Source organism: Juglans microcarpa x Juglans regia, chromosome 2D (genome assembly GCF_004785595.1).
Source record: "Juglans microcarpa x Juglans regia isolate MS1-56 chromosome 2D, Jm3101_v1.0, whole genome shotgun sequence".
NCBI lineage: Eukaryota > Viridiplantae > Streptophyta > Magnoliopsida > Fagales > Juglandaceae > Juglans > Juglans microcarpa x Juglans regia.
In genome coordinates this window covers 982503-997410 of record NC_054596.1, presented here as the reverse complement: position 1 = coordinate 997410, position 14908 = coordinate 982503, and the positions used below count along the sequence as shown (strand labels likewise).

The 14908-nt window shown below is 36.1% G+C and overlaps 2 protein-coding genes across 2 annotated transcripts; both read left to right on the top strand.

Moving 5' to 3' along the window:
* Window positions 1-684: 684 nt before the first annotated feature.
* Window positions 685-5689, top strand: LOC121249633 (protein NRT1/ PTR FAMILY 4.4). The gene is made up of 5 exons (XM_041148356.1): window positions 685-1028; window positions 1409-1626; window positions 2015-2461; window positions 3866-4011; window positions 4273-5689. Exons 1-5 carry the CDS (start codon window positions 872-874, stop codon window positions 5174-5176), a joined length of 1872 nt encoding a protein of 623 aa, XP_041004290.1. The 5' UTR covers window positions 685-871; the 3' UTR covers window positions 5177-5689.
* Window positions 5690-8801: 3112 nt separating this feature from the next.
* On the top strand, window positions 8802-10004 carry LOC121249637 (ethylene-responsive transcription factor ERF039-like). Its single transcript, XM_041148360.1, has one exon. The coding sequence runs from the start codon at window positions 9147-9149 to the stop codon at window positions 9777-9779; it is 633 nt and encodes a 210-aa protein (XP_041004294.1). The 5' UTR covers window positions 8802-9146; the 3' UTR covers window positions 9780-10004.
* Window positions 10005-14908: the final 4904 nt, after the last annotated feature.

Sequence of the window (14908 nt, the reverse complement as noted above, 5' to 3'; positions counted from 1 at the left end):
TATTATATAGTTGTTTCATTTTCTCGATCTCCACTTATGTTAAAGTCGAGACAAAAATATTACAAGGGAACCTGATCATCAATTGGGAGTGAAAAACATATATATCATTTTCAAATTTTTTAAATTGAGGTGTTAATAAAATTGGTCCTAATACAGAGGATGTACGTTATATTTTCACATTTTTATATTAAAAGCCTTGCAAAGATTTATTTGAAAACACTGCAATCAATTAGACAATATCATTCATTTGATATCATTAAATTTCTTAGACGATTTGCATAATTTGGAAGTTGATTTAGGCACGAATCTGTCAAAGCACATTTAAGAGAAGAAAAAGTAATGGAATTAATGGCCCACTTTGAGAAATAACACGCCCACTAGAATCGTCCTGATTCATCAATTCGTACGACTGCCTCAGCTAGCTAGCTTGGTGCTCGATCGGCTAGATAGGAAAAAGTACTATACGGAGGACTATTATTCCCGGAACCACCCGTCTATGGTGGGTCGGAGCTAGGAGATATATAAAAAAACTATTGTAATCGCTTGTGGGGGGGATTTGACTTGTATAGCGTATGGGCCATGCCCACTTGCTTGGTCAACTTTGCGAGGACTTGAAAGACCGATGAAAAGATCGGCCACGAGGAAATGCAGGACAAGTACGTTATAAATATGAGGTTTGCTCCCTCGTTAACTTGTCCCAAAATCGCCACTCAGAGAGTAGTACTAGGCTTAGGCAAAGATCTCGAGGGCTTTGGATTTCAACAATAAATACCCTTTAGTTCTTTAGAGTGAGTTTGTCAAAGAGACAGAAAAATATTAGCATCGTGCAGTAGTAGTTATATAGCAAAGAGGAGAGAAAAGGGCGAGGAGAATGGTGGACAGAGTAGTAGAAAACACAAAAATGAACCTCAAAGGAGATCATTCCATGCCTGCGTCTATGGTGGATCAGGAGACGTCTGTTGATTGGAGAGGCAGACCCTGCAAGCCTAATAAGCATGGCGGAATGACTTCTGCTATTTTTGTCCTAGGTCTCTCTCTCTCTCTCTCTCTCTCTCTCTCTCGTGGATCGAGTTCGAGCATGAATATCCACATTGTTTAACCTAATCCCATGTCCTACTATAGCCTATAATAGTCACATGTATCGGTTGACCATTTTGTTATCCAAAAACCTCTAATCATCTCTGTGTGCGCTTAAAGTTGAAGTACGCGATTCAATGTCAATTATATTTTTAGGTGAAGCGTGGTACCACTATATATAGTGTAAAAAGTTCTATAATCGAAGCAATAAATTTTGGTCTTTAATTACATTTTAACGATATAAATCTTACTAGATCTCGTTCACTTCATTTTAATATTCTTTTCTTTGAAGTAACATGTATATAATGGATCGCCGTGGGTGACTGCACAGGTCTCCAAGCTTTTGAGATGATGGCAATTGCTGCAGTTGGGAACAACCTGATAACTTATGTGTTCAATGAGATGCACTTTCCTCTGTCAAAGTCTGCAAACATAGTAACAAACTTTATAGGGACAGTCTTCCTCCTCTCACTCCTTGGTGGGTTCCTCTCAGATTCTTATCTTGGGAACTTTCGGACCATGTTGATCTTTGGCTTTGTGGAGCTCTCTGTAAGTCCTTTCTCTGACATGTCTCCTTTTCTTAATACCGCTAAATATTCTTAATTTCCATATTCAAGATTATAATTCTCTCTCTCTCTCTCTCTCTCTCTCGATCTCAATTTCTGTAAAATTCTGCAATAAATTTTGATATAAAAAAGAATAATCTCTATAAAATACAGAGCTTGATATTCTTATCATGATTCCATTTCCTGTACCGAACAAAGAATGTTTTTTGCTGATCTTACTTGGGTGGAGGGGGGGGGTGAAGAGAGGATATTCTTCAAGGAAAGTTTATGATCTTGATAATAATTCATTTTAACATACAATAATTAAGAGAGAAAAAAATGAGTTGGAGTATTTCTGGGATAACATAGTTTAGTTCTAATTAATGTTGCAGGGTTTTATACTACTCTCCGTTCAAGCCCATCTTCCAGAATTAAGGCCACCAAAATGCCACATGATGTTGGAGGGAGCTGGCCACTCATGTGTGGAGGCAAAGGGCTACAGGTCTTTGATATTCTTCGTTGCACTCTACTTGGTGGCTCTAGGAAGTGGGTGTTTAAAACCCAACATAATATCTCATGGGGCTGATCAATTCAGAAAAGATGACTCCAAGCAATCCAGGATACTCTCCTCTTATTTCAACGCCGCCTACTTTGCTTTCTGCATGGGGGAGCTTATCGCGCTTACCGTTCTCGTTTGGGTCCAAACACATTCTGGGATGGATGTTGGATTTGGAGTCTCAGCAGCCGCCATGGCAGCCGGATTGGTCAGCTTGATTTTGGGCACGCTTGTATACCGGAACACACCGCCCAGCGGAAGTATCTTCACCCCTGTTGCTCAAGTAATCTTGCTTTACCCTTTTTTTTCTTTGTTTTTTTTTTATAACTGTTGTTTGATGGCCTTTGTGGGGTTTCTTTTGCTTTAATTACTTTTGGATACTTGGAAGCCTTATCTTCTTCTAAGTTATTCCTTAAATTCTAGTTTTGATAGGCATTATATTTTTGTAATCGGTTGTCGGCCAATTATTTCTGATAAATTGATTCTTAAAATGGTAAATCGATCGAAAAGGCAAAAAGCTAGGATTAATAAAGTTGTCAATCCTGATACAACCAGATTTTCTCTTTGTCCGTTCTTTTTCACAATCAGTTCTGTTCTGTGGCTCTGATTCTCTGATCTCTTGGTCCAATTTACAACAATCTCGTCATTTATGTCCGGGAGGACGTACGTACAGTAGTCTAATATCGCCGTTCAGAAAAGGATAATGGTAGAGCCACCGCTGCGTTGGGGTTGGGAGCTCCCGTTAGATTATTTTATATTTTTTTTATATAAAATTTTTAATACTTTTTAATATTTTTAAAAACTAAAAAAAATTTACAATATTATTAAAAAATACTTTCTTAATCCTAATATCTTTTATTTTTTTATTTTATTTCGTGATTAAGGAAATATTTTTTTTAATAATATTCTGATTTTTTTATTTTTTAAAAAGATCTAAAAGTGTTAAAAAAATCTATGTAAAATTAGAAAAAAAAAAAAAACAAAAACAAAATTGCCTAGCGGAAGCACTCTAACATTATCCTTCGGAAAATGGTACCGGTTTTCCCTTGTAGAATAAATGTAATTTGCAAATTATTAATTAACCAAGGTTTTGTGCTGTACTTTGAATATGAATATTAATCTTACTTACATAATTGCTACAGTAGTATATGTGGTTTTTATTTTTATCCGAGTGGGCTACTATGTCGTCGTATTCTTATCTAGACTTTTTTTTTCTTTTTTTTTTTATATTTTTTAATATATTTAAATATTTTTAAAAAATAAAAAAAATATATATCAATACATTTAAAATTATTTCTTTAATTACTAAATAAAAAAATTTTATCAAACGATCAAATAGAACGGTATAAATGAGAGGGCATATTAGTGTTTCTTTTATCCTATGTATCCTTCTCCTCCTGTATGCATGAGTCAGCTTATGATCCTCTAGGTTGTCGTGTATATCTTCTGCCAATGGCCTTGATCTCCCTCTATCCCACCTGTTTCATTAAAAAAGAAAAGAAAAAGAAAAAGAATATTTAGCAGCAACGGCCTCTAGCTAGCTGCTAATTTTTTTTTTTGGTTTTAAACGAGGGTTAGCTAGCTGCTGATTAATTAGTCTATTAAATGCTAAGTTAATGCGTTATATATATATACACACACACTTTTAATTGTCTTTTCCTCAGATTATTATTTTAATGCCCTGCAGGTTCTAGTTGCTGCATTTACAAAAAGAAAGCAAATCTGCCCTTCAAATACAGGGATGCTTCATGGAAACCAAAACAATGTGCCGAACCATGTTCTTGCCATGTCACCGAACATCAGTGCTAATCTCCTCCATACCGAAAAGTTCAGGTTAGGAAGTCCATTAATCTGATAGCCGAGTAGTATTGGTAGTCAAATCACTGGTGCCTAAAAGATTATGGTCAAAAGTTGAATCTAATAATGAATGATGACAGTACTGGGTACTGGGTTTCTCTGATCAAGATATATGTTGCCCGGCATGAGACCAGGATAAAGGATTAAAATGTTTCAAATTTAAACAAGCAATTCGATCCTGCCTTATTAATATGCGCATGATATTAATTATTCTCTAATAAAGTTATGAAATCGCAGGTTCCTTGACAAGGCCTGCATAAAAATTGAAGACGGAAGTCGGACGAATGAAAGTCCATGGAAGCTATGCACGGTGGCCCAAGTCGAGCAAGTGAAGATTATTATCTCAGTTATTCCCATATTTGCCTGCACCATCATATTCAACACCATTTTAGCACAGCTCCAGACGTTCTCAGTCCAACAAGGAAGCGCAATGAACACCCGGATCGCAAGAAGCTTCAACATCCCTCCAGCTTCGCTTCAATCCATTCCTTACATTATGCTAATCTTTCTTGTCCCTCTCTATGAAACTGCCTTTGTACCACTTGCTCGAAAATTCACTGGAAGGGACTCGGGAATCTCGCCTCTTCAAAGGGTGGGCGTAGGGCTCTTTATCGCTACTTTCTCTATGGTTTCAGCTGCAATGGTTGAGAAGAAGAGAAGAAACTCGTCTATTCACTTGAATGAGACAGTCTCCATCTTTTGGATTGCCCCACAATTTCTCATCTTTGGCCTGTCCGAGATGTTCACTGCTGTGGGGCTAATAGAGTTTTTCTACAAGCAGTCTGTGGAAGGGATGCAATCCTTTCTAACTGCTATGACTTACTGTTCATACTCATTTGGGTTCTATTTGAGCTCCCTCCTTGTTTCGCTAGTGAACAAAATAACCTCAAGTTCTGCTGGTGGTGGCTGGCTAAGTGACAATGACCTCAACAAGAACAGGTTGGATCTTTTTTATTGGTTGTTAGCTGCCCTCAGCCTCATCAACTTCTTCACTTACCTTTACTTGTCTAAATGGTACTCTTATAACCCATCAGTGCTACCACGCACTCCACAAGATCATCAGCCATATGGACTAGAAGACCCGGAAAACCACAAGCTGAACCCCTCAAAGCAAGTTGGTGATGACAATATTTTACCTTAAGTCACAGTGTCTTATCTGGTGATTATTTCTTTGACTTAGACCTATTTCTCACTCTTGTGTATGTATCGAAAGGAAAGTAAACCCCAGACGGATAACTACTGAATAGTCATAGGCCCACTACCTAGGTGCACCTGCTTGGTTGATAAAATTGCCTTTTCCTTCTATTACAATAATTAACTGTGTAGGGGGGAGGGGGCGATATCTGAAGGGACCCCCATGGTCATGGTTCTTGAGTTGATTCCAAAGGCTCTATAACGAAGTTAGTCCTAAGCCCATGAACCAGATCTAGAAGATGGCAAGATGCAGTGCACTTCTTTAGTGTCTCTCAGTACTACTGGTCATGCATGTGTAAGAAGGACCTCTTCTCATTTTTCTTTATGGTAAAGGAAGATGTAAGTGGTGGGGTCGTGCTTTAATTCTCTGCTTTAGTTAGTTATAAAAAAAGGAAGGGTCTTTTAAAAGCAGATATGATCTCTTTTGATGAGATTCATGAATATGGAAGATATTATTGCATCTAAGCTTTCAATGTCCAAAAACGAATATATATATATATATATATATGTATATATGTATGTATATATGTCACTTGGGAAAAATATTCTCACACGTTTTCTTGTCTTCTTTCTGATCATTCTGCACAAAGAAACATGTCCCCTACATGTTTCTTGATGGAGCTAGGTCCTCCGCTGCAATTGCCAATATGCATCAATATCCTCCCACCACTACTGGCTACGAGACTCTGGTTTCCATTATGTATACTTCCCATCCTTGTGGTTGGGAAAAGACTCATGGTCCCAAAAAGATAGAAACAGAAGTTACCAACAAAAGTTGGGCCCATTTATCTACTATTGAGTATAATATAAGTCAATGATCAAGTCATGGCTTAAGCATTCAATTCATAGCTCTAATCATGACTAGTATGACTTAAGTACCAAAGAATATTTCTTATCTTCTATATATATATATATATATATATATAGCTTGTCCCAGTGTGATTTGATTGACTCAAAAGCGCCCTTTATTAGGAGAGCACTGGCCTCCCTCTCTTAAAAGAAGAGGGAAAAACTCTTCAAGAGTCAACTGGCTAGCTAGCGCTGGTGCAAGACGCTCGATCCAGAGGATTAGCTAGCGGGGGTACTTACTGATCATGGGTATATAGTCTCGTTCCCGCCAACACCACACGATCAGTACTACTTCTGATCTAGGTTCATTAGTCAAGCAAAATATAACAAGCTAGCATAAAATTTGCATTACAGATCACTATATATGGATCGAAGTAAATAGGCCGAGACATGTCACATTCCGTAAAATTAAGTTTTTAGATTGTTCTTATAGATCGATGCTAATTAAATAGACTTGTTATTTCATTTACTTAAGCAAGCAACTTGCTTGGACGGAAGTATAAGAGTTTCCTAACAGGCCAGAGGAGTCAAATTAAGTATTAATGAGAAAATATAAGCAAATTCGAGATTAGATTAATATATATATATATATATATATATATATAGCAAATAAAGTTTCACGTCCAATAATAATAAGCAATACTTATAATCACTAGAAATTAAGGCATCGATCACACAACAGAGCTTCATGATCATTAGCTTACTAACGCCATTAAGCAAAGCTTAAAAGCTCTTTAGAGGCCATATATAGAATCATGACAGAACAAACAGAATTCCATCGATGATCATGCAATATTATAAGGAGTGGTTTGGATTTAGAGATGAATTGAGATTGGTTGAGATAGTTTGTAAATAGTTGAATTATTATTATATTTTATGTAAAAATTTGAAAAAAATATAATGAGGTATTAATTATTTGATATTGGCGTACGTTGTAAATAGGCTGAGATCGCCAGGCGCTCGTCTTGGAGGTTTTCATCGTGAATATTGATGGGACCCAAAATCTATCAGCCCAATGGCCGCACTTAGAAGCCCATTGACTAACTCATGGACCTGCGAGAACTAAGGGATCTAGACTTCGCAATAGCTTATTTTTTCCAGCTTGGAACTTCTATTCTCATACAAATAGAATAGTCCCATGATGGAATTCAATCTGTCATGTTAGCACTAGCTCGTTCGATCTTGTTTTCTTTTTTCACTTAAGCCTCTTTTGAATAGTGAAATAATTTGAATTAATATATTTTATGAGATTTTGAGAAATGAGAAAGAAAAAGTTAAATAAAAATATTATAAAGTTAAAATATTATTAGAATATATTTATTTAATATTATTTTTTTTAGATTTGAAAATGTTGATTTTTTTTGTTTTGGTATTTTGTTTGAAAATTTAGAAAAGTTATAATGATTAGAAGAAAAAGTTGAATATTCGTAATTGAAAAGTGTTTGCGTTTATGGTGTTTGGATATTGAGATGAAATGGAATTATATGAGATGAGTTGAGAGGATTTTGCTATCCAAACCAGGCCATAGAGGAGGTTTTGTGTCCGCTAGAATTAATGTTTTCAAAACCAACATATATATGAAAATAGATCTATTAAGAAAATTAAAGGAAAATATCAAATTAATGAGGATACGTAATTAACAACCATTAATTATATTATGTGACATTCAATATATATATATATATATATATATACACACACACACTATCCTTTAAGATATTTGTATTTAATGTCATTATATATCCTCTTAAGTAAAAGGCTAACTCCCTCATAAAAGAGGGGTGGGCTAGCTAGCTATGAAATTTCACACCTTGGAAAGACAAGTATCATGAGATCCGGCACTTCTTTGGACCGCATAGAGAGGTAATTAGTTGGACTAGCATCAAGTTGCTTCTAAAAGTGATAAGATGGTCCTAGATATATGCCAAATTAAGGAAGATATATGGCTAGCTGTGCCCATGGCATTTTATGCATAGCTAGTAATGTACGTGCGTATTCATTATAAGGGACAGCACCCTCTCGATCGCTGTATTAATATAATCCAACCATATTCTAAGCGGTTACGGGTTGTTGTTGACATTTTCTCCTTCATTTCAAATCCTTTTCATGTATATAATTGAGAGTTCTGCTTAAAGAAACTTGTTAGAGAGAGAGAAGAGAGAGACAATTTGGAGTTCTACCAGCTACTGGATCAGATAAGCATGCAGGTGCATTTGTTTCTTTAGTGAAAAAAAAAAAGAGTCAACACGTCTGGTGATATAAGCATAGACTTGCAATACTGCATGCCATAAAGGCTATATATTGCCACGTTACCCACATACAGCTGGTTTAACGCGTTTCATCTACTATTGATGATGCCATGCACATGTACTCTTTTGTCTTTATACAGTACGTATCCTTCCCCAATTACCCCAATATCCTTCGATCCCACTACTGACCTGCTGTTTTTCTTTTTTTCACGCGTATACCTTAGCGCTTTTCTTTTCTTTTTCCTTTTTTAAGGTTCCATCCTTTTGTTAATCTGATCTGTTGTCAACTTTATAGCACTTGCACGCGTGCATGGTCGAAGCTGATTTCCTTAAAATCAGTGAATGCATTCAATGATCACCGAATGCATTCACTCACAAATATCTTAGATGTTTTTAATTCAAAGAAAACAACAAAATTATTAGGATAAATGATTGGCCATACTGCAGTCATATTACTACTACTCTTATTAAACTTAATCTTTTTTCGAAAAAAAAAAAGAAAAATAAAGAAAGAAAAGCTGGTAGTAGGTAGGTCATTATGGTCATTATGTATAGTTAAATGTAACGTCAGTATGTGTAGTCAATCAATGTCCTTTTCAAATCCAGAATCCGCACACACTCTCACCCAAATATTGCCAGCTATTCCCATTACGAAAACCAAGCGACTTAATTAAAACCTCCCAGTCCCCGTCCCCGTTCCCACCCCCAATCAACGTATCCACCCTCTCTACTTAAACCATCTTGGCCTCCCTCTCTATCGTTATCACGGTCGCTCGAAGCACTCATTTCTCTCAAACACGACATACGCTCGCATTCACAATGTCTGTCATTAAAGAAGAACCAGAGACTGCTCAATTCAAACCAACTCGCCGCTTTGATTCCTCCTCCTCCTCCCAACCTCGGGGCTTCAACAACAAGAAGCCAACTCGACAACGACAAGCCGCTGACACCCCATTTCGTGGCGTCCGTAAAAGGAGCTGGGGTCGCTATGTCTCGGAGATACGGTTACCCGGCCAGAAGACCCGTATCTGGTTAGGATCATTTGGGTCACCTGAGATGGCAGCTCGGGCTCACGACTCGGCCGCCTTCTTCTTGAAAGGCAACTCGGCGTGTCTCAACTTCCCGGAGTTGGCGGAGTTGTTGCCTAAGCCCGATTCTTGTTCGAGAAGAGATATACAATCGGCGGCTGCTAAAGCGGCTCTTTTTGAGGTTACCGACGATCGGACGTCCTTATTAGACACAACGGAACCAGAGACCACCTCGGGTTCAGAAGACTTTTGGTGCGAGTTTGACGTTGATTTCGACTTGGGAACGTCGAAAACGTCGTTTGAAGCAGTGAAAGAAGTTTCTCTACTTAGCCCATTGAAGTTTGAGGACTCAATCGGTGAGGAGTTTGGTCAGGTGGTCGTGGATGATGAGTTTTTGTTGGCATCCTGCAGTTTCCAAATGTAAAAATCAGTGCAACTATTTTCCCTCGAACCCACCAAAAAACAAAAAAGAAAATTGTATTATAAATATGGTATGGACAGGACAGTTTCTCTAGAATCCCTTCTCTAAAATTTAGTTGGAATTTTTTTATTTTTTTTTTTTTGAGAAAAAAAAAATATATATATATATATATATATATATTTGTTTAGGACTTGTAAATAAGATCATGTGAATTACACTGCTTTGAAATATTGCGCTGAAAATCAAGGATATATAAACGAATGCATACATATACCTACGGCAAGAAAAACAGATTTTTATGATTAATTTATTGTAATTAAGAGATTATTTATAACAAATTTTAATTATAAATAGTTATTTTATTAAAATTAATTAGTTGTAAATAAGTAATTTTTTTTGTAATGACGTATTCTTGATATCGTATAATCTGTTTGAAGCCTGCGCCACAGTAAAGATGGTACTAGTGATGACTGATGAGAAGGGAAGGCACTTCCAAGTCTGATATTGCTGATTTCCTTCAATATATAAATTCGAATTGAAGATTGCTGCCCGCTGTGTGTTAACCAGATAACGCTTTCACATCAACTTAATTAGTTTTCGTTTACTCTTCACATTAGGTTTATCTTCTCTCTCTTCCCCCTGCATATATATATATATATAAAAGTTTTGGTGATCATTAAAAAACATAAAACGGTACGTAGTCTCCTGCACAAATCAAGCCGCTAAGAAGGGAATCTGAGAACCACATGTCTTACAACCGATGTCCCATAATATTGCATGAGGCCGGTACGTACATGCAAAACTGACCCTAACAAACGTACATAATTAATTAATCAGAGCCGGGGGTTCTGCCATGTATTCCGACGCGCATTGTGCGTGCTTTACGACCGACCATGCAATTGCATGTTCAGATAAGCATTATAAAAATCTAATTTTAACAAGTGCTGCCAAAAACATACTCTATTTATATATATATATATATAATTAAATATTTAGTACGATTAATATATATATCGTCGCAATCTATATATCATGCGATCGATACGTATTGTTGTGGATTAAGATCATTTTCTATATATTCATTCAGTAGCGCCGAAAATGATCGATAAATATACAAATAATACATAAATTAAGGGAACTGATCGTCCAGGTCGTATATTAATTTCATATGTTTTGGTTGAGGCTCGCGAATTTGATACGTGAAACCTACGTACGTGGGTTGTCGATCCGGTCGCTGCATGTGCTCTGCCAAACCTAAACTATTTGTCCAATATTTAGCTGCACGAACAATGAATCATTTGAAAAGAAGAACAAAACAGTAGGGTAAATAGTTTTAATAAGAGTAAAACCCCAGCAGACGGAAGGTTCTCGATGACTTGGGTAAAAGATCTCAGGAATATTATTTTTGATATGTAAAAAATAATAATGAAGTTTATAAAAATATTTATATTATGGACCATATAAATAAATAAAAATTAATATATTTAAAATACATGACACGTGTAAAATGTAAATTATATAAGTTATGATAATTTCGAGTTCCAACTTTTCCTCCAAGGATTAAAGAATCAAAGATTTCATTAATCATCAAGAAGCAATACAAACTTTGTCCCTCAAAATAACAGACATAACCTCACTTGATCCTTTCTCAACCCAGATTGTTTCAGAATGTAGCCTTTTGCCAATTTTACAGTAGCATGAGCTGCCTTATATTGCCATCTTTTTGTAAACACCAACTTCCAGCCCATGTGTTTTGAGAAAATGAACTGAATGTCCTCAACCATTTGAACATTCCATGAGCAATCTAAGTTTGCACCATGTATTCTATCAATCACCTGTTTAGCATCATCTTCAAAAATCACATGATGAAATCCCAACTCATGACATAGCTGCAAGCCTCGAAGCAATGCATAGCATTTTGCATGGAATACATAAGTAACATATCGTCTAGGAGCAGCTAATACTACCTCTGCATCACCCCTACAATCTCTTAGAACAATACCAATCTCCATAAAACTGTCATCAGATACAAATGCAACATCAAAATTAAGCCTAAAGAAAGGCTCCACAGTTGGTTTCCATAAGGCTCTATCAACTATTTGAAATTGTACTTTATTCCCAGTGTATTGTTGCTTTTGAAGCTGAACAACCTCATCAATATCATCCAATGCAGACTAATATAGTGCTATTGAAGTTTGGAATTTTTTATCAAACACCCATCTGTTCCTTCTGATCCACAGTTTATACATCACAGTAACAATTTGGTCCAGTTGCTAAGCTTCCAGTTTTTGAAACAGATCCCTGCATAGAAGAAAAAATTTATCAAAAGTTGTATGCCACTTCTTGAAAGGACTAACAGATTCACCCCACACATCCACTACAATAGGACAAGTTCGAAGGACATGCAAGACTGTTTCCTCCTCTTGAATGCAAACTGGATAGAGGCCATCTGCAATAATCTTCTTCCTTGCCAAACTAATTTTTGTAGGTAAGATCGATGTTATTGAAAGCTTTCCATAACAATTGCTTCATCTTACCAGGAACTTTTAGCTGCCAGAGTTTCTTCCATTGCACATCTCCAATAGCCTCATCAAAGGTCTGCCCTATAGGCTGCCTTTTAAGCTCAGTATCCACAAAGTATGCACTTTTGACAGAAAAAATCCCTTTTGAGGACTTTACCCATATTAACTTATCATTTGCACCCCTTATACTAATTGGTAAGCTACTGATCAACTTAGCATCTTCTGGATAGAAAACCACCTCTATCAAATTTGTTTTTCATTCATGCTTCTCCATATCAAGCAAGTTTGTCACTTTGCTTCCTGAGGCTAACATGTGTGGGGGTGTTTGCACCATATAAGTAGAGGGTCTTGGAATCCATCTATCATGCCAAATTTGAATATTCACACAAATTCCCACCCTCCACACAAAACCTACCCTTATTAAGTCCAATGAGGACCAAATGCTTCTTCAAATATGGGAAGGAGATGATCCAAGTTTTGACACAAGTAAGGGGCAGTTACTATAATATTTATACTTAAAAATTTGAGCTATTAAAGAAGAAGGTTCATTCAACAATCTCCATATTTGTTTTGCTAGCAAGGCTTTGTTGAAGCTGATTAAGTTTTTGAACCCAAGACCACCCTTATCTTTCACTTGTCCCATCTTCTCCCAACTTTGCCAATGCACTCCCTTTTCAAATTTATTATGATTCCACCAGAACTGAGCTAATATGCTTCAATCTCCTTTAAAAGAGGAGATGATAGTTTGAAACACTCATAATATACGTTGGAATAGCTTACAACACACTTTTAATAAGTATCTCTTTCCTAGATGTGGACAGCAAAAAAGATTTCTAGCTACAAATTCTTCTCCAAATCTTTTCTTTCAAACCTCAAAAGGTATTATATTTGGACCTCCCAACTACAGTTGGTAAGCCCAAATACTTATTATAATTCCCACAGGCCACTCCATTTGAAGACTGAATGATTAATTCATTTGCATTTGGTTGTGTGTTTTTGCTGAACAATAAGTAAGTTTTCTGTTTGTTAAGAGATTGACTAGAAGCACACTCATACTTCATCAATATTTGTTCCACATTATACGATTCTTCTTGCTTAGCTCTATAAAATACGACATAATCATCAGCAAACAAGAAATGATTAATTATTATGCCCCCTCTTGAAGCTGCAGTCCCTCGAATAATTGCCTGACTTTCAGCTTGTTAATTGAAAAAAGTTAACCCTTCTGCACAAATAAGGAACAAATATGGAGACAATGGATTCCCTTGACGTAATCCTCATGAAGGAAGAATCATTTCCTCCGGAATCTCATTAAACTTGACTGAGTAACTCACTATTTTGACAAAAGACATTAGTAAACCAGTCCATTTATCACCGAACCCCAACTTGAGCAACATTACCTCTAAGTAATCTCATTCCACTCTATCATATGCTTTAGCCATGTCTAATTTAATAGTCATACTACCAAATTTTTCTTATTTTATGTAAATAATTTATAAGAGATTAATTATACATGAAAACCTTACACAACACACATCTATCTAATCAAAATGTGAGTTGTCATTTTTTTTCTTTTATCTTAATGATTAAATATGTTTGTGTATAAATAGAATAGTAAAAATGACAAATTGTTGTAAAACTAAAGAAAAGTAGCAATAGAATTGAAAGAACACAATATCTAGAACTAGTTCTTCAGGAACTAAATATTATTTCTCTCAACTTCCTTCTTGTAAGTCTACTACAAATGCGCCTCAAGACATTCTTTTATAGGCATGGAGGATACATGATATTAAATGAGTACATGAACTTAGAGAATGACAATACATGAATCAAAGGGATACATGAACATGGGAAATAGGGATACATAAACATGAAGAATTCTAATGGTCATCCATCAAATACATTTTATGAATTTATAACATTTCCCCTTGGATGACCATACACAAAGAATATGCCTCGTTAAAACCTTGTCAAAGAAAACCCAGTGGGAAAAACTTGTGGCGAAGGAAAAAAAGTACAACATTCTAATGTGTCTTTGAATGCTTTCGGATTGCCTCATTAAAACCTTGCAAAGTAAAACCCTATGGAGAAAACCTTAGCGAAGGAAAAAGAGTACAATCCAGATGATAATTGACTTCCCTTCGTAGGTATGCAAATCTTCAATTGTTCATGATAAAGATCATTGAGCCGTCGCATTCCAATATTGTGTACTAACTTTTTGAATGTTGCAGTTGGTAAAGTTTTAGTGAATAAGTCTGCCAAATTATCACTTGACTGTATTTTCATGACATCAATGTCACCACCCTTTTGAAGCTCGTGTGTATAAAAGAACTTTGGTGAAATATGCTTGGTTCAATCTTCTTTGATGTAGTCGCTTCTTATTTACATAATACATGCCGCATTATCTTTATATAATATTGTTGGACCGCCTTTGATTGTGGAAAAACTACACTTTTCTTGAATATGCTGAATTATTGATCTTAACCAAATGCATTCACGGCTTTCTTAATGAAAATCATCAATCTCGTCCAACTGGTTCCACTCCATTTCCTGAAGCGAATGGAACTTCATTTCATAATCATAAAGGAAATCGTGGACGTGATCGTGGTA

Excerpts from the sequence above, each read along its gene's own strand:
- LOC121249633 (XM_041148356.1), top strand. The coding sequence starts at position 872 with ATGGTGGACAGAGTAGTAGAAAACACAAAAATGAACCTCAAAGGAGAT. Across the intron at positions 2,462-3,865 it reads TCTTCACCCCTGTTGCTCAA|GTTCTAGTTGCTGCATTTAC; the intron begins GTAATCTTGCTT and ends AATGCCCTGCAG. Across the intron at positions 4,012-4,272 it reads CTCCATACCGAAAAGTTCAG|GTTCCTTGACAAGGCCTGCA; the intron begins GTTAGGAAGTCC and ends ATGAAATCGCAG.
- LOC121249637 (XM_041148360.1), top strand. The coding sequence starts at position 9,147 with ATGTCTGTCATTAAAGAAGAACCAGAGACTGCTCAATTCAAACCAACT.